Source organism: Dermacentor variabilis, chromosome 11 (assembly GCF_050947875.1).
Source record: "Dermacentor variabilis isolate Ectoservices chromosome 11, ASM5094787v1, whole genome shotgun sequence".
In the NCBI taxonomy this organism is placed as follows: Eukaryota; Metazoa; Arthropoda; class Arachnida; order Ixodida; family Ixodidae; genus Dermacentor; species Dermacentor variabilis.
Window position 1 is genome coordinate 45,273,371 of NC_134578.1, and position 21,497 is coordinate 45,294,867.

Here is a 21,497-nt window from a genome sequence, read left to right on the forward strand (position 1 = left end):
TCATAGTTGCGATCGCTATATCCTGGCCAGCGCATGTTATTTTTAGCAGACGGTATCCTTCCTGTCGCATATGACGAAGAGGTGAGACAACCTTTTGGCGTGGTATAATAACATAATTAGTTTTTTCAATCCCCCTTCACACATCCGTCATTCCACTCCGTGTGTTATCTTTCTTGTCATTGTGTGATTTTTTATAGTAGTTTAACCTCTAAAATATTAGACATGCGCCGGACAAGTGCATCCCATGGCACAGCTGTCTCTGAAAGGTGCGTGTCACTGAAGAATAACCACTGTTGGCCGGTGTTGTAAAACGTTGCCTCTCCATCGCACCACTTATAAGGTATTACACGGCTGAAGGATACTTCATTGAGGAGCGACTCTCACTATCATCTTGCTGCAAACATTGCGTCGAAGAATCTCGGCAGAAATCAGTAGAGTAAGTAACTGCAACCAACCTAACGTTCGCTTTCATAACCAAGCAGTGAAGGCAAGTACTTTTCTTTTTATGACTATGTAGCTTCAAGCAAGAAGTAATAACTTCTGTTGAACGAAATGTGTATTGACGGTTTCTCGAAGGTAAATTATGTGCTCGGCCATCACCTATGCACCTTTCTTACATTTTTTTTACATTTGCAGCGTTTCAGAAGTGATAATTTGTACAAGTGAAAGAAACACCCTTGTTAAACACTGTTGGTGCCTGAAATGAGGAAGCTAACGTGACACCCTATTCGGAAATGCGTTTGTTGCACAGTCAGTGGTTATAGGAATGTTAATTGCTGTTTCACGCTTCTACGCTGAAATGAGTGCATGAATTTTCCCTATGCATAGCATGGACTGCGAGCTCACTACACATCAAGAACTGAAGATACGCGTGCATATCACTGACCGCGTTCTACATGGCCGCTCGGGAGACATTGTCCCGTGATACTAAAATGACCAGATGATGTGGGATTCATAGCAGATTAAGGAGACGACGACGAATACAGGTATCAAAAATGGTGAAAACACCCGGCGGGGTGGCTCAGTGACTATGATGTTGGGCTGCTGAGCACTAGGTTGCGGGATCGAATGCCGGCCGCGACGGCCGCATTTCGATGGGGGCGAAATGCTAAAACACCCGTGTGCTGAAAGAAGTGCACTGAAAGAAGCCTAGGTGGACGAACTTTCCGAGAACAAGAACGTGATCTTTTTGGGTTCGGTTCCCACCTGTGGAAAGTTGTTTTTCCATCCAGTTTAATTTCCATTAATTTATCGTTTCCTTATTTCATTTATTAAGCACAAGCAATTTCCCCTATGTTGTCCTTGGTGTCAGTGTGTGTTGGCCTTCTTATGATATGACTAATAAAAATCGGGCCCCTCGGTTAACCCCCTTTCTTCTCGTTTATTACATAACGTGCGTCTCGAATCCAGCAACATTGATGCCTTCAGGTAGCATATGTGGGTTTATTGACCAGTTGCCTTCACCCAAAAACATCACATTCTCGTGACGCCTGCGGTAAAAAGATGTTCTACGTCCGCCGCCAAGGTCTGTGAGTGGTGGCGCTGGCTAACACTCCCAGGGTTCTAATAGGACACATAAATACCCAAGAAAGTGGATGGGAAAACGGCGCCGCGGTAGCTGAATTGGTAGAGCATCGCACGCGAAATGCGAAGGTTGTGGGTCCGGTTCCCACCTGCGGCAAGTTGTTTTTTCGTCTACTTTAATTTCCATTAATTTATCGTTTCTTTATTTCATTTATTAAGCACAAGTAATTTCCCCTATGTTGTCCTTGGTGTCACTGTTTGTTGGCTTCTTATGATATGACTAATAAAAATCGGGCCCTTCGGTTAACCCCCTTTCTTCTCGTTTATCCTATCTCTTGTCGCTTGTCATATGCCTCACCATGAGCTGAGCGACCCTAACAAAAGTCCTTCTTTAACAAAGTTCGATTCCTAGATTCCATCTCTTCTGTTGACTGGTCGACGATAAAATTCCAATGAGACGAAGAGCTAGCTTTTGAAGCCTTTCCATCTGTAATACAGCAATGTGTTCATGATGCAGACACTTTTGTTATGTTTAACAAGGGGTATCCTGCGCCCCATAACCCGTAGCTCACAGACGGTTTGCTAGTGAGCATGCGCAAGAAAGAAAATGTGTACTAGGCTAAACGCTGCCCACTGAACTTCAAATTGCAGAAGCGATAATCGCGCTACAGAAATATTCCAAACAAACTGTTCGAACATGTCGAAAGGAGGTACTACAAAATTAAATATAACGAGGCTGGAGCTATTACTAAACAGTCGAAGCTCATAAACTCTTCTTTGAACAGAAACTCAAAAGACTCTCAAATTTAATTAGTGAACTTGAAACAACGCTTCTAAAAGTTAACACTGTGTTGAAACCGTCCCGTGATGTAACGACTTCAGTGCGCTGGTTGCTGCTTCGATGACGTGTGGTGACGTATTGCGATGACGTACCCGGCGATTTGTATATTGACGTGGCGATGCAGGGATCGCCTTTGCAAATACAAAACCGTAAAAACACCCATTTGAAAAATTATACTTTAGGATTAGTTCTTGCTAAATGGCGACGTCTTTGTCCTTATGAAAGCCACGCCAGTTTCTCGCATTAAAAGTCTGAGTCTAGTGTATTTGTATTTATTTATTCATTCATTTCTTTATACCTATTCCAGCGCCACTTGGGCCTGCAGCAGGTGCTGAGCACGTGTACAGAAAGGACAAAAAAATACAATTACACACCCATGGAGCCACACATAGTCGGAATAACACAGCTACGAAGAACTTGAATATAGAGCATTAACTATAATCAATAATGTAAAAAAACTGGTTCATTGGCAATGAACGCGTGCCAGGCGATAATGAATTTCTATAATCGACGCTTACCTCTACGTCTTTATGTCCTTGTATGTGCAGATAATCGAAGACGCAGGCGTCAGTACACCACCAAGGGATTCAATAAATCATTATTCGGGATGGCTCCACCGAATTCGGGTTCAGAAAAACAGATCGAAATGTGCCAACCCTCGCGAAACTCGGTGCGCCTGTGCGCAACGGAGTACGCGAAGCACAACAAACTCGACCGGAAGTTCGGCGAGTTCGTGCTCGACTTTTGTCAACTGGCTTTCGGCGCCGAGCCTGACTCGTCTCAGCAATTCCTCGACGTCGGATGCGCGACGGGCGACTTCACCCGCGAGTTCTTGCTGCCCCGATGCCTGCCTTGCCGGAGGATCGTCGGTGTGGACTGTTCTCGGGAAATGGTCGAGTACGCAAGAATCAACTCGGCCCACGGGAAGCTCAACTTCCGAGTGCTCGACATCGCCGGCGACGTCTCTGGATTCTTGGAAGAGTACGGCCACTTCGACAGGGTCTACTCCTTCCTTTGCCTCCACTGGGTCGATGACATCGCGGCAGCGTTCAAAAACATAAGCCGACTTATGTCGCCCACCGGCGAGTGCCTTCTTGCGTTCTGCGCAGTCCTAGAGCTTGCCGATGCTTGGAAGGCGCTGGCAGCGATGGACCGCTGGGCGAAGTACTCCGAGGTATGGCCAGGAAATCTTCAACAGAGTGGCAAGGCTTTGTTTTTACTGCGTTCTTGATTGATAAATAGACCAATTTATTGAAATATTGATTCTAACTTTACGTTTTCAAGCAAAACAGTTGTTGCTCAAGAATCGAGGGGAGGGGTGCGGACGGTAATTATTTTTTTGCCATCTACGGCTCTTTATCTTACGTAACACACGTTTCTTTTCTGTGTGCGTGCCTGTTTTCCCTTTCTTTCTTTAACTTTGACTGCAGCGTGCTACGGCCAACCGCAGCCTGAATTGAACGCCCGACCTCATTCTCTGCTACAAAATGCTTTGACTGCAGGCCAATCCTGCAGACATTTGAAATATTCTGACACTCCTGTACACTGGGCAACTTTTTCAACAAGAGGGACGATTGACATTTTCTAAAGGAAAGCTGATAACTCAAGACTGTCTAGAGAATGAAGTTGTGGCCTTTATAATTCAGTAATCTTTTTAGACCAAGGCAACTGTACAGCCGGATACTTATAACTAGAAATGTGTTTATAACTTTTCTGGTACGTCGCCTCCGGAACATTTCCGCACCGTCTATCAAAGAATTCAACAGCATTAATGTATTCGTCGTTATTTGGAATGCTAACATTTGCTATGAAAAAAAATGACAGGTGAAAATAAACGAATCACAACGACTTTTACACACTATCGTGTCTTCCCAAAGCATTACACCAAAATCTGTATGGCCTTAAGATAATTTTATTGAGTGTATAGCATCTTAAGGGGCAGTGCCGAAATTCGGAATCGGAACATTGTTATACATTGTGCCATGTATCTTTTTTGTGAAGTTGAAGGACCTAAAACTGCACGGCGGATTATTAGAGGGGCCGTCGCCGAGAGCTACAGATTAATTTTGTCACGTAGAGTTCCTTAATGTGCATGCATCCAAAGCACGATACACAAGCACATTTGCATTCCATCTCCACTAGAATGCAACCGCCGCGAGAGGGAATCGAACACATGACCTCGACCGCAGCTGCGCAACGCGCAACGAGCCACCGATGCGGGTACCACCGGATTAACGTCATTCTACAAATACTGACTAGATCACTATCCCTTGGTATCATTCTTTCCAACTTTTCTGCCCATGTTCCTATCGGTATTTGCAAGAAGATTAGGCTTGCGCTACTATGCGCTGCTTCGAGCTTTCGAGATTGCAGCGTAGCTGCAACACACGCTGAAGAAGTCGAACAATGAACAAGCTTCTTGCCGCGAAGCCAAACGAAAAGTCTTCTTCGGTGGGAAAGAGAAAGGGGTTAGTTGTATTTGCATAGATGGAAATGGAATGAAGTCGCACGCATTATGTGCCTTTCTGCAAAGATTAAACTGAACAAAAAGCTTTCGCTCAACCCAGATTCCATGAAGCGAGTGCAATCTGTTGCTTTCTCATTTTCTTGTCTTGGCAGATGTTGCTGAAGTTTGTCCCTAAAACACAAGAAAAGGAGGACGTCCGCGAGCATCTCAAGTTTGTATCGAGACTTCTGCAAGAGGCCGGCCTTTTTCCCACTATCAAGGAGGTTCTGAAGTCCCCCATATTTCGTGGGTGGAGTGAGGATGACATCCATGGTAATTAAGCGCGTCCCACAGCGTTGCCGCATTGCACGATACGGTTATGCAGTACTGATAAGCGGTATCAACAGTTTTGAGCAGAAACAGCACGAGGAATGGGAAGAAAAAATGGCACACACAACGGCGCTGTCGTTGGTCTATTCCTTTCGTCCTGTTCCTTCGCGCTGTCTCTGGCCAAGACCCAAGCCCAAGCCCAAGTCCTGAACCAATCAGCCCAAATGCGTGCGTTTCTGTGGTATAAACAGTACTTTCATTTCATGTCATTTGCATAGCGCTGTGACGATCATAGTTTTACTCTTTCATCAAACAAATGTCACGGCGAACAGTCGTTAATGGCCACCCTCCACGCCAAAGTTTCCGATCTGGCCCAAGCAATCAACATTTCGTCATGACATCGACCAACACGAAATGTGATTCATGGTAAAAAGGCACTGCAGCTTGGTGTGGAACGAGGACCTCCGTTTCTCAGTGTTGATGCCCGAGCCAACTGGGCCTTGCTTACATCTACATAGCTGGAGCTCAGCGTGGCTAAGGGTGAACCCGTAATTCCGCTACTGGCGCGCACCCGGTCATAGGGATTGTCCAATAAATGGGTCTGAGTAAACAAATATAACATTATTTTTTAAATATAGTGAATCACCCCGAAGTGAACGGACACCAGTGCAATGCCAAACACCATAGTCGGTCTGCTCCCAGAGCTTGGGTTTTATCGGAGTTTCGCGTGATATGATGAAGGACCTTTGCCCTAATCACAAGGCCATATTTAGTGTCAATTTTCAACGAGTGCTCTTCGTCGCAGCAATACCACCAGAATTATTGGCATTGTAAACGGGGTGAATCAGCAGTAACACTACATATGTTCTTAATTTAGGCAGAATTTCGAAAAGGACCTTGCGTTATAGTAAAGAGGAGTACTTACCATGAGTTTAAGGTAAGTATTAAGGAGATGCATATATTGAAATCACATCAACATGATCACTCGTCACTAGCCAAGACAAGGCAGCGTTCCATCCAACACACGATCAAAGATGGCGATTTCCTTGGATGACGTCATCGGGCTGACAGTAAAATTCGAAATGTGAATAACCAGGTTCTAAAGTACTAGCGTCACTGCATTATGTACTATTGTTCATGCAACAATAGTACATATTGTATAGTACATACAATAGTACATGTTGAGCTTACTTCGTACCGAAGTAAGCTCAACAAACGCACTCGCCGGCGAATGCGTTCAACATCGAGTGTTAACAAACTATTGCGTGTGACAGCCTGCGAAGAAACACTAACAGCGAAGTCCACCCACTCAAATCGACAGTAATTATGGCCATCTGACGAGAGCATATATTTGTTTCACACAGTAAACAGTTTCGTGTTGGGTTTATAGAAGTTAGACACAAATATGGTCCAAAGTGCTTCAACGCTTTCAATACATGTAGTCGAGAGTACATAAAACATAATCACTGCCGAGCGCTTTGATCGCCAAGCACCCTATCGTGTGATGTAAGACCCATAACCCATGGATTTGGACGCATTGCATTCCAGTTTATAGGTTACTACCAAAAGGTTAGAGAGCGCGTGGCGTTACAGTAATAGTTGAAATTGGGTGGTTTCCATTTTAATGCGAGTTCTCCCGTTTTGAGCCTATCTATCTATCTATCTATCTATCTATCTATCTATCTATCTATCTATCTATCTATCTATCTATCTATCTATCTATCTATCTATCTATCTATCTATCTATCTATTTTTCTTTCTTTCTTTCTTCCCGCCTCTTTATCGCACATGTTCGTCGTCACGCCTCCTACCCCGCAACGTGTGACGGGAGTCCTCCACTTGCTTGGGCCACTACCTATGTGTTTCTGATCGTGAACCCCTTGGCGTCATTCGATTGTCACCATTCCAGCTCCGTGATCATAACTTCGCCTTCCTGTCGTAGCAATGCGTTCTCCTCCGACCCAATAGTACAAGTTGACATATTCCTTGGGCCGATTGGTATGTATTCGTGGTCCTGACGCTGTCGTGGTCGTCACATCATCATAATTTCAGCTTTGTCATCCGTCTCTCGTCGTCATCGTCATCAAGACATTTGTCTTCACACAGACGTCGTCGTGTCGTCGTCCTCACTCTGTCGTTTTAACATTGTCATCAGATCAGTAGGGTGATCTCATTGTCGTCATGCCGCCGCCCTCATACCACCTTCATCTTTCTTCGTAATTCTATGGTAATCAGTGCAAACATCACTTACAGCTCGTACATACACAGAGAGACCGACAGAACGACGAAGACAAGCGCTGACTTCCAACTGAATTTTATATTGAGTAACAAGTATATATAGCAAGACACGAAGACAAAAGCGCTCCCTTCAAAGCACGAAGCCAGCAGGAGTACGCATTCAAAATTCAAAGGAACCATGACCGTCTCCTTAAGATGAACGAGCGCGCATGCGCGACCTCAGGAAAGCAAGTTCTTTATCTGTTAATCCAATTGACGGCTTACTAACGGAGTCACCTACAGCGATCGCTGCTGCATCAGTGATAAGTCTAGTGTTTTCATTTGGATGCCTAGCTAAGATAGGCTGTATTGTAAGAGTGGCTAAAAGCTGCTGTAGTCGTCCCTTTGAAAAGACCAGTATCTTAGCTAGGCATCCTAACGAAAACACTAGAGTGGTTTCATGAGCAATGATTATTGGTTGCCATAAAACCCCTGTCCACGCAATATAGTAGTTTGTATTCCAGTGCCCGAGAGGAGAAGGAGGAGGACCAAAAAGGAGAAAGCAGGGATGTTAAGAGGAAGACTTTATGTCGGGCCCAACTCCGATGCCGCCTAATCAAATCCATGTAAAACAGAGAAACGTTTTTCTGAGATATCCAGTTGGCCGATTTAAATGAAATTCGTTCCATTTCTGAGAAAACCTAAATTTGTTGTAATCAGTTGAAGACTGTTCCAAGGGAAAGTTTGAATTAAAGGCTAAAGTTTTTAAAAATATTGTTCAACTGGTAAGTTTAGAAAAACACAGAAATAAGAAGTTTACAAATTCGTAGCTTTGCACTAGTAATAGGTATCCGAGTTTCGAAAAACTGCGTCCTTTAGAGCATCCAAAGTGGACAAATTTTGTATAGCATTATGAAACATCGTTCCAGCGCACAATTGAACACGGACGAGAAGAGAAAGATAACACGAACGCCGGAAGATGTTTCATAATGCTAAGCACAGCCAACTAGCCCAGATGTCCATATTTAGCGAAATTTTGTATACCCGTTTATATCACACATTAGTTCACTACATTACTTACATTGGTTTTACAAAGGTCCTACTCGCATGTTAGTGGTATATTTCAGAACCATGTAAAACACATCAATTTCGAGCGCTTTAGATGTACCATTAATGCAATTTACAGAATTGAGATGTCGTTTTTTTTCACAGCTCAATTATAGTGTTGTAAACTTGATCGTTTCGTCTTCTGAAAATTTGCGATTTTCAAGAACATTTATTGAAGCACTGACGGCCTAAATAAAGAATTTGCTACCAACGGTCAGTAGATTTTTAACCTTTTTTCTTTAAACGAAACCAACTACATCAAACTGGGTGCAGTGACTGCAGAGAAAAACGATTTCTCTTTTGACACGTATTTACGTAGGAGCCCGCGAGGTAAAGAAGCTTGCTCTTAACCAGAAATGCGTATGGTTGGCTACCCTACACTGAGGGACGGGGTAAGGGGGCATAGAAAAATAGTGTAATACCAGCAGCGAAGTGATAGGAAGGAAGCAAGGTAACAATAACGGCCGATTAGCTGCGGCTTCCATCGGGAAAACTGCGGTATATCTCTAACCTATGAAACCCTTGTCTGACACATCTCGGGGCAGCAGTTTGGATCGGTGGCGTTTTGCCGGTTATGATAACTTGACCTTGATATGTTCCCCAGTTTAATTACTGAAGCCTGGCGAGTGACAGACGTTCGTCATGAATTATATGTAAGTTTTCAATGTTGCGATTACCGATTGCAATTTCTTTTTTATCATTACTTTCCAAAGCACTAAAAAAATGAAAACACAGATATGTTGAAGTGCCGAAGAATTGGTGGGTGAACTCAAGCATAAAACTCTTAAGTTATTACGTTTTGTCCGTTCTGGAGCCCTGACAAACAATTTTGTAAAATGCATAATAAAAGTTTGACCCTTTTTGATGTAAACTATTCAGAAGCAATGTATCTAAAGATATTTCAACTTATGAAAAGACAGACAGGTAAGAACAGTGTTGCGTACTGCTCTCGCATAGAATGTGCAGAACAGCTTTGAAAATAAATTTAATATGTTCCTATAAATATGTTGTCAGCACTCCAAATATTCGTAAGGGTAGCATCCTTCTAAATTCGATAAACATTCGGCTATATGACCAACGCGCGTTCTCGTCGTAAAGTCGAATATCTCTTAGATCTATAGCTTTACAAGCTGTCACCTCATCGCTCACGTTTCGCTACAAGTGCAGCAATAACATTAATTTACTGTGAAACTTGCCCAGTTGGTTGATTTCTCGGATTCCCGAGTTACTGAGAAATGGTCAGTGTACTTACTATGAACACTTTTCTTACAGCACTGTATATGAACACTCTTCCCATCGCCAAGTTGATCACCGAGGAAGAAAAATCTGAACTCAACGTCACCGTCAGGGACCTAATTCGTAGAGTGCATGCTCCAGAATCTCAGAAGAATCGCTACAAGGTGTTCATAATCAAGGCATCTAAGATTCCTTGCTGAGCCCATAGCGAATATGATAGTTTAGAAAAATCGGATACCCTCGCCCTCCACATGTAGGCGACGCGGTTATATATCAGGAGAAATAAAAGGAACACGGCGAAGAGTGCTAAGCTGAAGAAGCACATTGCTTAAATCCTCCTACTAAAAAAAATGGGTAGTGCAAATCTCCATTAGCATATACAAATGTTGCTTACCAATTCTTAGTTCATTTAGGAACCTCCACCAGAATTTTTACCATAGAAGCCATAGCTGCATAATGGACCTGACAGACTTATTGGCGGAACTCAGTTATTGCTATAGCACACGGAGCCTTCATACAACCGATTTTGACTCCATTTAGAGAGTTATATTACTTTCCAAATTGAATACGCTAGCTCCGATTGCGTGCAGTGTTGGTCAAACATGCGAAATAACGGTAACTTAGTCGAATGTCAGAACATTTACCGCGCACTTTTGTCAGCACGCCACCTATTACCCTCACTTATGAAGAATACGAGCATCTAGGCCTACGCCAGAGCTTCGGTTGTGTACGTATTGGCTGCAGTGGCCTTGCGCATATATACATAAAACGTTAACTTGCAGTTTTCCTTCGCATGAGCCACGAGAGGTAACCGCTGCGGATAATCCTTCCTGCAACAAATTACCTCGGTCTGCAGGAGACTACCTTCCAGCTGTACTACCCTGGCCGCTGCCCGGCACTATATTTCTCCAGCTTTGCTTCGTTGCTTATATATTTCTTTAATTAATTTCTACCTTCGTTGGACATATGAGGCCTTGCATATAAAGCTTTCTTAATACGTTTACTTCAATCGAAAAAGGGTGCCCTCAGAATAACACCGTATTACTGTTTTGATTACCCTAGTAGCATGCTGTTTATTGACCTTCGTATCCTTCCTTTGACAGCTTAAAAAATATTAACATCGTTAATTCTTTAGTTTGTCAAACTTTCAACAGAAATTTCCCTCATCGAACACCATATTTCACTTCCCACAGGCAACCACCAGGCAAGCAAGTAACTTCAATCTTCCTCATTGCAGCAATGTATACGAAACGATTTTTATACTTATTTACAGCTATAACGTGGTACACTGTGCCTGTACAAATAAATGTAACGAGAAACTTTCAGCATGCACGTAAACGCTTCTTCTTGTTATTTCAAATGTAGTAACTGTTCCTTAATAATTAAGGTTTATTCAGGCAATGTTCCTTTCGTTTAAGCAAACGTATACGTCGTTGACCAATATGTATTACTATTTTGTGTAATGTACCAGGTGCTATCCACATACGCCATTGGTCCAGCTATCGATCCAGCTATCTTAACTAATTTCTTTAATTATTTGAATAAAGATCCTTTTTTATTGATTGATTGACTGATCGATTCATCGAATGATTACTAGGGGCAACTGCGACTCTATTGTCAACGGGATGTACAAGCATGGTACAGGTGGTTAGCTTAATTATTTCTCTAAACTTTGTTTTTATGGCTCCGAACCACTTCATGATATTGCACACCAATTTCCGGCAAAATATCGCGTTATAAATGCAACAAATTTCATCGGTTAGGCCTTTGCACACAATCCGTCACGTTCTGCGTTCCGAAAAAAAAAAAGATCTGTTCGGAATTTATTTCCATAAAGAAAAAGAAAGCATAGTAAGTAAACCGCAACTAGATCTGAAGCGACAAGCATGACGGTCAGACGAATCATTGCAGTGACCATCATTCACAATGTAGCTGAACGGCCGCTTACATGCTGCCGAAGAAGTTTTGCCTGACCTATTTAGGAAACATAATTGCTCGCTTTCCTAGCAGTAACCAAATACACTTTGTAACCCATTGCCATAAATGCCAATATTCTTTTTCGAGCTTATATCGTAAACCCTTATTCTATAGCACGTGTTCTCTTTCTGAATGTCGATGCATATGATGTGTCAGCCTCGCTCTATGTAACAGTTACCATATGCACTCTCAGAAATTTCAATCAATGTTCTTTCTGTAAGGTTAATATTAGATATCGCTATTATATGGTATTTTATGCTGTTTTACCTTACTTGCAGGTATGTTATACAGTGAGTGCATTTTTCGTGCGTAGCGACATGTCGTGGACGCTTGCGTGTGTGGATACAGAGATTCTTACCACTCTCTATGCTTGAAGCGAAGTTTCTTTGTCGCGTTCATTTATTTATTGGACGGTGATGGCGATCTTTGAAGTTTTGTGGCAACGTGGGTGACTCGACATAAATACGCCAAATACATCGTGCTAGATGTTACAGGAGCCCGTGTATATATATATATATATATATATATATATATATATATATATATATATATATATATATATATATATATATATATATATATATATATATATATATATGAAGACAAGAAGGGAAGCCTAGGGGTCCGGTATCCGTAAGTCACAAACACACAAAACCAATGTATATATTAGCAGAGTGTGGGTGGTACGCCAGTTGCTGATTCATAATTCTTGGAAGTTACCGCAAGCAAGCTAGGAGGTTTCAAGAAAGGGACAACACGAAGCGCTTCGTGTTGCCTCTTTCTACAAGTCTCGTGTTTTCCTGGCTGTAACTCCTCGAAAAAGTACAAGTTAGACTTAAATGAAAATGAACGTGCACGAAAACACAACTGGCTGTAGGTAGGTCACGAACCTTAAGACACATGCACAGTTCCACAGTTTGACGCTCCTAATGCTAACGCACGTAAAAGACGGTCTCCAGCTCAGCTGCCGTTAGCTCTCGTTCGCTTAATGATTGCTGTGTGTATAGTGGGCACCATCCGCGTTTCGTTTTAGAAAGCGCTTTATTCATCAGAATTTGTGGTTTGGATATCGCAAGTTTTGTAGCGTTGAAGGGTTCTACAGCGCTTGCCCTGCAGAGGTGTGCCGAGTCTGTCCAGAAATATTGTGTAAAATAGAACGCCTGCCAGTTTAGCGCAGAAAACCTTGTATGACGTTTCGTTCGAAACGTAGCGTTCCCTATGACTTAGTAATGCAGGTGTTGCGTTTTACACGGAACAATAATCCTGGTATTTGGTGTCAACCTTATAAAAAAGCTGTTTTAAAACGAAACTAACTTTCAAGATTCTTACTGTTCTGGTGACACAGAGCCACAATTCTTTGTACTAATCAAACGGATCAAACTCACGTGGGCCCACTCGCTTTTCTTCAACGCAATGAAGCTGTGGTCAGGCGAGAACGAGCAGTTGCTATTCGCGTGGTTGCAATCCCAGTGAAGGAAATATCTTTATGGCGGCAGGTTCGCGATAAAACGTATACCTAGGCAAAGGCATGTTCGTTTCGTGTCAGATAACTCTGCTGAGGTTAGCAAGCTATAATAATGAGGCTATGGAGGCAGCTTGAGAAGATATTCCTATATCGACATAACTACAGTACTAAGCTGCGGTTTTTTGTTCCATACACGGCATGTCAAATTTTCGATCGTAATATCCTGGCCAGCGTATGTTTTTTTTTAGCAGTCACTATTTTTCTTTCAAAAAGAATATGACCAAGTGGGGAGGCAACCTTGTTGTCATGGTATAACAACACAATTAGTTTTTTTTATCTTTCCTTCACGGAGCCGTCCTTGCAGCCCGCGTGATATCTTTATTTGTGTTGTGTGACATTATCTATAATAGCTTAAAATTCAAAATGTTAGGTATACACCGGACAAGCGCATTCCATGGCGCAGCTGTGTCTGAAAGGTGCGTGTCCCTGAAGTATAGAAACTGTTGACTGGTGTTGTTAAACGTTTCCTCTCCGTCGCACTACTTATAAGGTACTACAAGGCTGATGGATCGTTCATTGTTGGGCGCGTTTCTTTTGCGCACGCACTATCATCTTGCTGCAAACATTGCGTCGAAGAAGCTCGGCAGAAATCAGTAGAGTAAGTAACTGCAGCCAACCTAACATTCGCTTTTCTAAGCAGGCACTGCAGGTGAGTACTTTTTTAAGTAAGTACCAAGACTGACTTACTTCTGTTAAATGAAAAGTGTATTGAAAACTACTAGCAGGTAAATTATGGGATGGTCAACCACCTTTTTCACAGATTTTTACATTTGCAATGTTTGAGAAGCGATGAGTCGTACCAGTACAAACAACACCCTTGTCTAACACTGTGGGTGCCTGAAATCAGCAAACTGACGTAACACTCTAATCGAAAATGCGTTTTTTGCACAGCCAGTGGTGATAGGAATGTCAATTGTTGTTCCACGCTTTTACAATAAAATGGGTGCATGAATTTTCACTTTACACAGCATCCACTGCAAGCTCACTAGACGTCATGAACTAAAGACGAAAGGTTACACGTGCATATAATTAACCGCGTTTCACATGGCCACTCGGGAGACATTGTCCCATGATACGACAATGACTAGGCGACGTAGGCTTCACCGCAGAATGAGGAGACGACGACGAAGATGGGCATGAGAAATGGTGAAAACGAGGTAACTACGAGAAAAACTACAAGGTATTGGCACGATCAGAGTCAAGTGCTATTCGTAACAGTGGGGCACGGACGGCCCGAAATAACACCTCCACACAACAAGCGGGAAGTTCCTCGGGATGTTTCTCTGTTGTGATCCATTGCTGTATAGTTGAGATAACCGGGGGGACATTTCTCGGGAGGTTTTTTCTTTGTAGTCCGTCGCTTTTCAGAGGCGTCAACTCGGGGTTTGGCCGGGATTACCAACTATGGGCGGGGCTACACGGACCGGAGCCTTGTCCATCCTCTTCAGAGAGTGCGTGGACAGAATAAGCGAAGTTCACTCAAAAAGGCAGCTTAGCTCGACAAAGGACGACGAAACGGGGCGTTTCAGTATACCTGCGACGCTGAATTTGAGCCCACTCATAACAGCCCGTCCGCAACCATAGGAGGATTTGCAGAGGTTGCAGCATCTAAGCACTTTCAAAAGAATGGTAGAGTTCGGGCCTCTACTTCGTTTCGCCGTTTTGTCCAAGGCTTGCCTGGTGACGCCTTCCGGAGGCAAACCGTGTCAAGCCCAATCCACAACCAACCATTGGAATTACCAGGTATACAAGTTCTTGATTCCCAAGGTTAACAAGTAAAGAAGAAAAACAGAGTTCACTGCCTTCTTGAACCAGCCTAGTGGCCAAGGTTTTATTCGCGTTCCAGATAAAGCCAAAGCCAGAAAGAAACTAAGGATGCAGAGAATCTTGGGGTCCAATAACGCAAAACTATTCTAATCTCCTGACTCCAAATTTACGCAATCACTGACGCAAGCATCGGGCGGTATGCTTGAGTGTGGCTTGAAAAGCCAAATCAAACAGGCTTCTCGTACATAGGATGTGACTTGTGTTGCTTTTAAAGTAAAAGGAATTGCCTACATAGAGCAGTTTTTATTATCTAATTAGCTTAAAAGAAGCGAGAAGCACCCTCAAGGGGAGAGAGTTTCGATGGGGCCGAGCCAGCACAGTGAAAGTAGATAACCGGATGAGGAGGGTGGTGCCGATGTCTGCGCTTGGTCCGTTTGCCTATACTTGGCTGGTCGAAGATTGCTGTGGCATGCAACGGAAAGTTAAAAAATACCGCTAAAGTGGATCCCCAGGAAAGAGTAGTTGGCAGAGAATTGTCGTATACATGCCGAAAGGTCTCCATAACGCTGTACAGACACGCAATTTTTTTATGCTAATAAATCCATGCTCCTCGGCAGCACCGTCTTTGTGACAGAACGATCGGCGGACAGCCATCTTCTATTTCTTTCGGAACGGGGCAGTCTCAATCCAGCTACTCAGAAAGAATTCACTCTTGTTCGGCATTTGAAAGCGTCTTTAAGGCGTACACGTCACTCTGACGCGGTGAGTGTTGTGACGTCGCGTGACAGAGAGGCCAAATGGGCGCAGCCAGAAAAGGTTTATCAATAGCGATTGGTCAAACGATGCCTTTTTCCTAATGGCGAAAAAGGCGTCGAGCCTGAAATTTCTATTTTTCTTTCCTTCAGTCTAATCATGCATAATCAGTGAGCTTATATCATATCAGCCGGAAGGTCGTCACAGTTTTCGTGATGTCGCGTTACAGACTCGCGCAGTGGGGCTGGCCCGAAAATTTTTTGACCAACCGTCGAGGGCTGATGACAGAACTGGAATTAAAAAAGTTTGAATAGCTGTACGTTATAACGCCCTTGCTCCAGAAGACACGGTCCGATACTAAAACTCCTAGTGAGACCTCTTTGCTTGTATTGCCGGCATGGGTTACGGACGCGGTGTGAAACGAATTCCTCACCGACAATACTACTGGAACCGTAAAGCTCTGTGTTTTCTGTGGAAGCCATGATCTCTGGTTCTCCATTCCGTGATGATAAAAACTAGTTCAAACGCTCATTTTTCCAGCTCCTCCCTGAGCTGAGTTCGTTTGCTAGAACCCCTTGACCACGCCAGGAACGCCTTCTGGAACTGCCTGTGACAGCACGTCGGTGGATGCTATGACCTCCTGATCTTCAAAACTCCACCGGGACGGTCGGGACACGTTACTTGCGCTGTTCCTACTGAAGCCTGCAGCAATACTATTCCTGAAATTCAGGAACGTTTGGTTTTGGAGGCCACAGTGTCAATGTGTCCTTCTCGGAAGTCGCTACTGTGCTTGGGCACGAGAAATGTACATAACTCCTCACAAAGCTTATCAGGGCTGTTGGAACAAAACTCGTCCTCGCATGGAACGCTTTCCGCAATTTGCACTCTTCTGATCTGAATGCCACTAAGACCTTTGCCTGCAACACCCTCACTCTTCCCATTTGAAACAGCTCTAGGGTTTCGACATCCAATAGCGAAGTGCCCCGGCTTTCGGTGACGAAAAGCCAGACGCTCCATGTTCAATCTTTATACCTTTGGTGATTCACCTTTCACGCTGCTTGCTACAGTTTGCCTCCGCGCTGACATTCCGTCCGGGCGGGTCCATTGTTACGCATACTGCCCCTTCACTTACTGAGGCAACCTCAGTGCTTTGTCACTTGGTGACAGCACTAGAGCTAACTGCATTTCTGTTACTGCTCTTTCAAAACAGCCTTAGTGGCTCTCCCGAAACACCGCAATAAAGCGTTCTTATTTACGTGGTCATCCTTGAACTGCGCATCTGACAGATGTTCCAAGACTCTAATCAGGCCAAAGGGGAACATGCATGCAAAGCGCACGATCATTTCTTTTTGCCCAGAATCATTAAAGAAAGGCAAGCATATTTTCACGTTTTCGTCATTCCTGAACATGCGCTTCAATGTGCAACGCTCGTTGTTGTCTCGGCAGCTGGTTTTTCCTTCGTATTTTCGCGCCTTCTCTCTCCTCCTCTGTCTGTTTGTGCTTTCTTTTCTTTATTGCCGAGTGATTTACTGAACACATGGCCAGATGAACCTTTAATTCAAGTTACTTTAGTTTTAACTCGTGAACTTTCTTACTTTCTTTTTCTGCAGCTTCCTTTACTCTTTCTTTCTTTCATTTTTTTCAGCTTTCTTCCTTTCGTTCTCAACGTTCTCCTTTTATTTTTCAGCTTGCTGCTTTCTCTCGATGATCCTTTTGTGTCTCTTCTCGCGTTCCACACATCTCAGTCGCCGTAACAAGCTGCAGCTTTCTCTGAGTTTTCACTACCTTGCTTCCCAGCTTTTCACAAAGTAATAACGATTCTGGCTCCTTTAACTTGCTTAAATTCATGGTTATGCAGGAGCGAGAACTTTGTTACTACACTATGACGAAAGGAAGGTTTCAACAGTAGGATGCCCACAATGAAACGAATTGAAGTTTTTAGAAAACATGCACAAGCAAGAACTTGTAAAATTCTCCAAGAAAGTTGCTGAAGTCACATTGCTGAAACCACATTGCTAAGTCACGATAAAGCGTGGACTTATCCCATTGCTGTAGACTACCTGAAACGACCAGTCCTGGGTGAGGTAGGTTTCACTGCAAGAACCAGGAGACAACGAGGAAGATGGGCATAACGGTGATGAAAACGAGAAGAAATGTACTTGCATAATTTGTACAGTGAAGTAGCTCGGTCAGAATCTCGAGCATGAGCTTTTCTTTATAGTAGCTTCACCTACTAGAGACAAGCTGCGTCTTTACATGGTGAGCACCATTATATGAAACTCTCTTTTCTACTTTACTTTCACTCCCCCATCCGCCTCCCCGCATGTAGGACAGCAAGTTGGTCAGAGTCTTGTTAACAGCAGTGCATTTTCGTGTTTTTGTTATTCCTCTGTCTCTCTCTCTCTCTCTCTCTCTAGTTAAGAAACCCACCGCAGACGATTGTTACAGCTTTCGATTTTATTCACAATGTTCACGTAACAGGCCTACGCCCCTTTCTGTAAGCACGTATTTGTAGACAACGGGAACGACGAATAAAACACGCAAAAAACTGCATTTGAGAGGAGGAGGAGGAGGAGGAGGAACTTTATTATCGCAGAAGCCGTTGTGCGGTTTATTCCTGGGTCCTTTGACAGGGCTCCACTGGCAATCGCGGCTCGCCAGGCCTGGTCGAGGGTCGCCAGTTGGCTTCCCAGGTCCAGTTCGGAGAGTCTCGCCTCCCAAGACCACGTAGTGAGTGTGTATGTTGTGACTCGTGGCGAAATTGCGTCTTTTGGACTGTCGGCACATTCGTGTGTTATGTTCGCGAGTGTCGCTGTGCGGTTGCTACAACAGGGACATACATGTCTAGGACGTATAACTGCTTGGGGAGATTGCGTGTAGACGAGACAAGTATGGGTATGTGTTAGTTTGCAGGCGGCGCAAGTCCCTTGCCTGGAGTTTATCGAGAGATTTGTGTTGGGGAGCGTATTGTGTTCTTCCGAGACATTGCGCTATGAGCGTGGCACTTGCTAGCTCCTCAAAGGCTTTGTATACGCCTAGCGCTAGTAATTTCTTTGTGCTTGTGCTTGATGGTAGCTGTAAGGCCGTTTTGTACGCCATTCTTATAAAGAGTGTCCATGCGCTCTGTCTCGCTTTTGCGCTTGACTTGATACGGGAGTGCGTACGTGACAGGGCTGATGGTGAGGGCTTGTACCAGCCTTAAGGTTTCGTCCTCTGTGAAACCATCTTTGCTGCGCGCTACTCTGGCGATGAGTGATGCGACGCTTCTTATAACGTGATTTAATTTCTCTGAGGCTACCTTTATGTCGTTGTTCTCCTGGACGTGCATACCTAGTAAGCGTGCGGTTGGGACGCGCTTTATAGGTTGCCCGGCAATCTCGAGACGTATTGGCGGAGCTCGATGTTCCTTAGTTTGTTTGGGCCGGACTTGAACGTACTCCGACTTGTGTGGGGAACACCTCATTCCTGCTGTGGTTAGGTATGACTCGATGTGTCCGATAGCTGTGGGTAATGTGTTTTCTCTGTCACCGTATGAACCTTTGGTTCATACGGTGACATCGTCGGCGATATCGTCGGCGTAAAAGGCACATCCGAGTTTTGACATGTTTTCCTGTTGTAAAGCAAGTTTTCTAAGACCGATGTTGAAGAGGAAAGGAGATATTATTGATCCTTGCGGAGTACCCTTCTACGGTAGATCATATATGTCTGATTGTAGGCCTGCTATGCCGATGCGTGCTTTGCGGTGGCTGAGGAAAGCCACTGCATAATGGTATACTCGCTCTCCGCATCCTATGGCGGTGAGGCCATCTAGGATGGTTTCGTGTGCTATATTATCAAATGCTTTTTCCACGTCCAGGGCTAGTAGTATGTTGTTGTTGCTGCCCGGTTGTGTGTTGAGGGCCTCTTCCTTGAGGAGGAGGAAGACATCCTGTGCTGACATGCTTTTCCGAAATCCGTACATGCAATTGGGGTGTAGTCCATGTTCTTCCATGTGTTGTTCTATTCGAGTGAGTGCAATTCGTTCAAGAAGCATTTGGGCAAAACATCTCGTGCTCCTAGATTTAATTTGTACACTTGAAACGGCGATTATAAAACTTAAAACACTGCCTTGGAGCCGTCCCGTGAAGTAGCGACATCAGTGCGTTTGTTGTTGCTGCTCTGACGACGTGCGGCGATGCATTGTGATGATGTACGCGGCGCTTTGCGCACTGACGCGGTGATGAGAGGATCAAATTATAAAGAAATTGAGTGTGGAAACACTTCATACATGACAGGTTTATTTAGGTAAATCGATGCTCGTAAATGTGAAGGCTTGCCAGCAGAACTATATTTAGTGATCCTTTCAGCAAGAGCATACAGGGGCATCGTGCTCACATAACCTACCAATGAATCATTATACGGCTATCCTACAAACTGGCATAGTTCGTATTTTTTTCCTTTTTCAGTGGTCATTTATTTAAAGCCCCACTTATGGGAGTTTTTCAAACACAAAGTCGCAGTAGCACTCATTTTCACAATTCAATTTTTAAAAGAGTTGTTGCTAAATACCGGCGCCTATATCCTTATGAAAGGATGCGTGTTTCTCAAATTAGAATTTTAGGCCTGCAATATTTGTACCTTATTTATTTATTTACCTGTTTATTTAGTCATTTACTGAGTATTACATTTTTCAGCCCCAGTGGTCCCTGTAGCAGGTGGGGAGCACGTGCGCGAATAAAAAGGAGAACTGTACACGCATGTAATCAACACATCATCCTAATAGCCCCGCTTTTTCGAAAAACTTAAAAATTCAGTATTAACTTTTCCAAATCATGTGTCAAATTGGGTCTTTGCCAAGGGACGAGTGGCAGCTGATAATGTATCAGTACTGATAATCGATGTTTACCCTACGCCTTTCTCTCCTTGCAGGTGCAGATAACAAAGACAAAGACGTCAGGACACCTCCAAAGGTTTCAGTGCAGGATTCCTCAAGATGACTTCACTGACTTCGGCTGCCGAAGGACACAGTGAGCCATGCCAACCCTCGCAAAACTCCGTACGCCTGTGCCCCGCTGAGTATGCGAAGCACAACAAAGTTCAGCGGAAGTTCGGCGAGTTCGTGCTCGACTTTTGTGAACTGGCTTTCGGCGCCGAGCTTGACTCCTCCCAGCAATTCCTCGACGTCGGATGTGCAACCGGCGACTTCACGCGGGAGGTCTTGCTGCCCCGATGCCTGCCTTGCCGGATGATCGTCGGTGTGGACTGTTCTAGGGAAATGGTCGAGTACGCGAGAATCAACTCGGCCCACGAGAAGCTCGACTTCCGAGTGCTCGACATCGCTGGTGACGTCTCTGGATTCTTGGAAGAGTTCGGCCACTTCGACAGGATCTACTCCTTCCTTTGCCTCCACTGGGTCGATGACATAGCGGCAGCGTTCAAAAACATAAGCCAGCTTATGTCACCCACTGGCGAATGCCTTCTTGCGTTCTGCGCGGTCCAAGAGCTTGCCGATGTTTGGAAGGCGCTGGCAGTGATGGACCGATGGGCGAAGTACTCCGAGGTATGGCCAGGAAAGTGTTAGTAGTGTGCGAGGCTGTGTTTTCACTGTTTGAGTGGTTGATAAATGGACTGAGTTATTGAAATATTGATTAGAACTTAACGTTTCCAAGCAACAAAGTTGTCGTGAAACGCGGTGCAAGAATTGAGGGGAGGGGAGCGGAAGGTAATCATTTTGTGCAACCTACGGTTTTTATCTTACCCACACAGACCTTTCTTTTGCCCGTGTGGTTCCATTC

At 44.1% G+C, this 21,497-nt stretch overlaps 2 protein-coding genes across 2 annotated transcripts; both read left to right on the forward strand.

The window, feature by feature from the left end:
- Window positions 1-323: 323 nt before the first annotated feature.
- LOC142563690 (juvenile hormone acid O-methyltransferase-like) lies at window positions 324-11,261 on the forward strand. Its single transcript, XM_075674286.1, has 4 exons — window positions 324-436; window positions 2,914-3,539; window positions 4,985-5,144; window positions 9,738-11,261. Exons 2-4 carry the CDS (start codon window positions 2,973-2,975, stop codon window positions 9,899-9,901), a joined length of 891 nt encoding a protein of 296 aa, XP_075530401.1. The 5' UTR covers window positions 324-436; window positions 2,914-2,972; the 3' UTR covers window positions 9,902-11,261.
- A 9,434-nt stretch (window positions 11,262-20,695) lies between these two features.
- Window positions 20,696-21,283, forward strand: LOC142563234 (juvenile hormone acid O-methyltransferase-like). The gene has a single exon (XM_075673785.1). It carries the CDS (start codon window positions 20,696-20,698, stop codon window positions 21,281-21,283), a length of 588 nt encoding a protein of 195 aa, XP_075529900.1.
- Window positions 21,284-21,497: the final 214 nt, after the last annotated feature.

Excerpts from the sequence above, each read along its gene's own strand:
- LOC142563690 (XM_075674286.1), top strand. The coding sequence starts at position 2,973 with ATGGCTCCACCGAATTCGGGTTCAGAAAAACAGATCGAAATGTGCCAA. Across the intron at positions 3,540-4,984 it reads GCTGGGCGAAGTACTCCGAG|ATGTTGCTGAAGTTTGTCCC; the intron begins GTATGGCCAGGA and ends TTGTCTTGGCAG. Across the intron at positions 5,145-9,737 it reads GAGTGAGGATGACATCCATG|CACTGTATATGAACACTCTT; the intron begins GTAATTAAGCGC and ends CTTTTCTTACAG.
- LOC142563234 (XM_075673785.1), top strand. The coding sequence starts at position 20,696 with ATGACTTCACTGACTTCGGCTGCCGAAGGACACAGTGAGCCATGCCAA.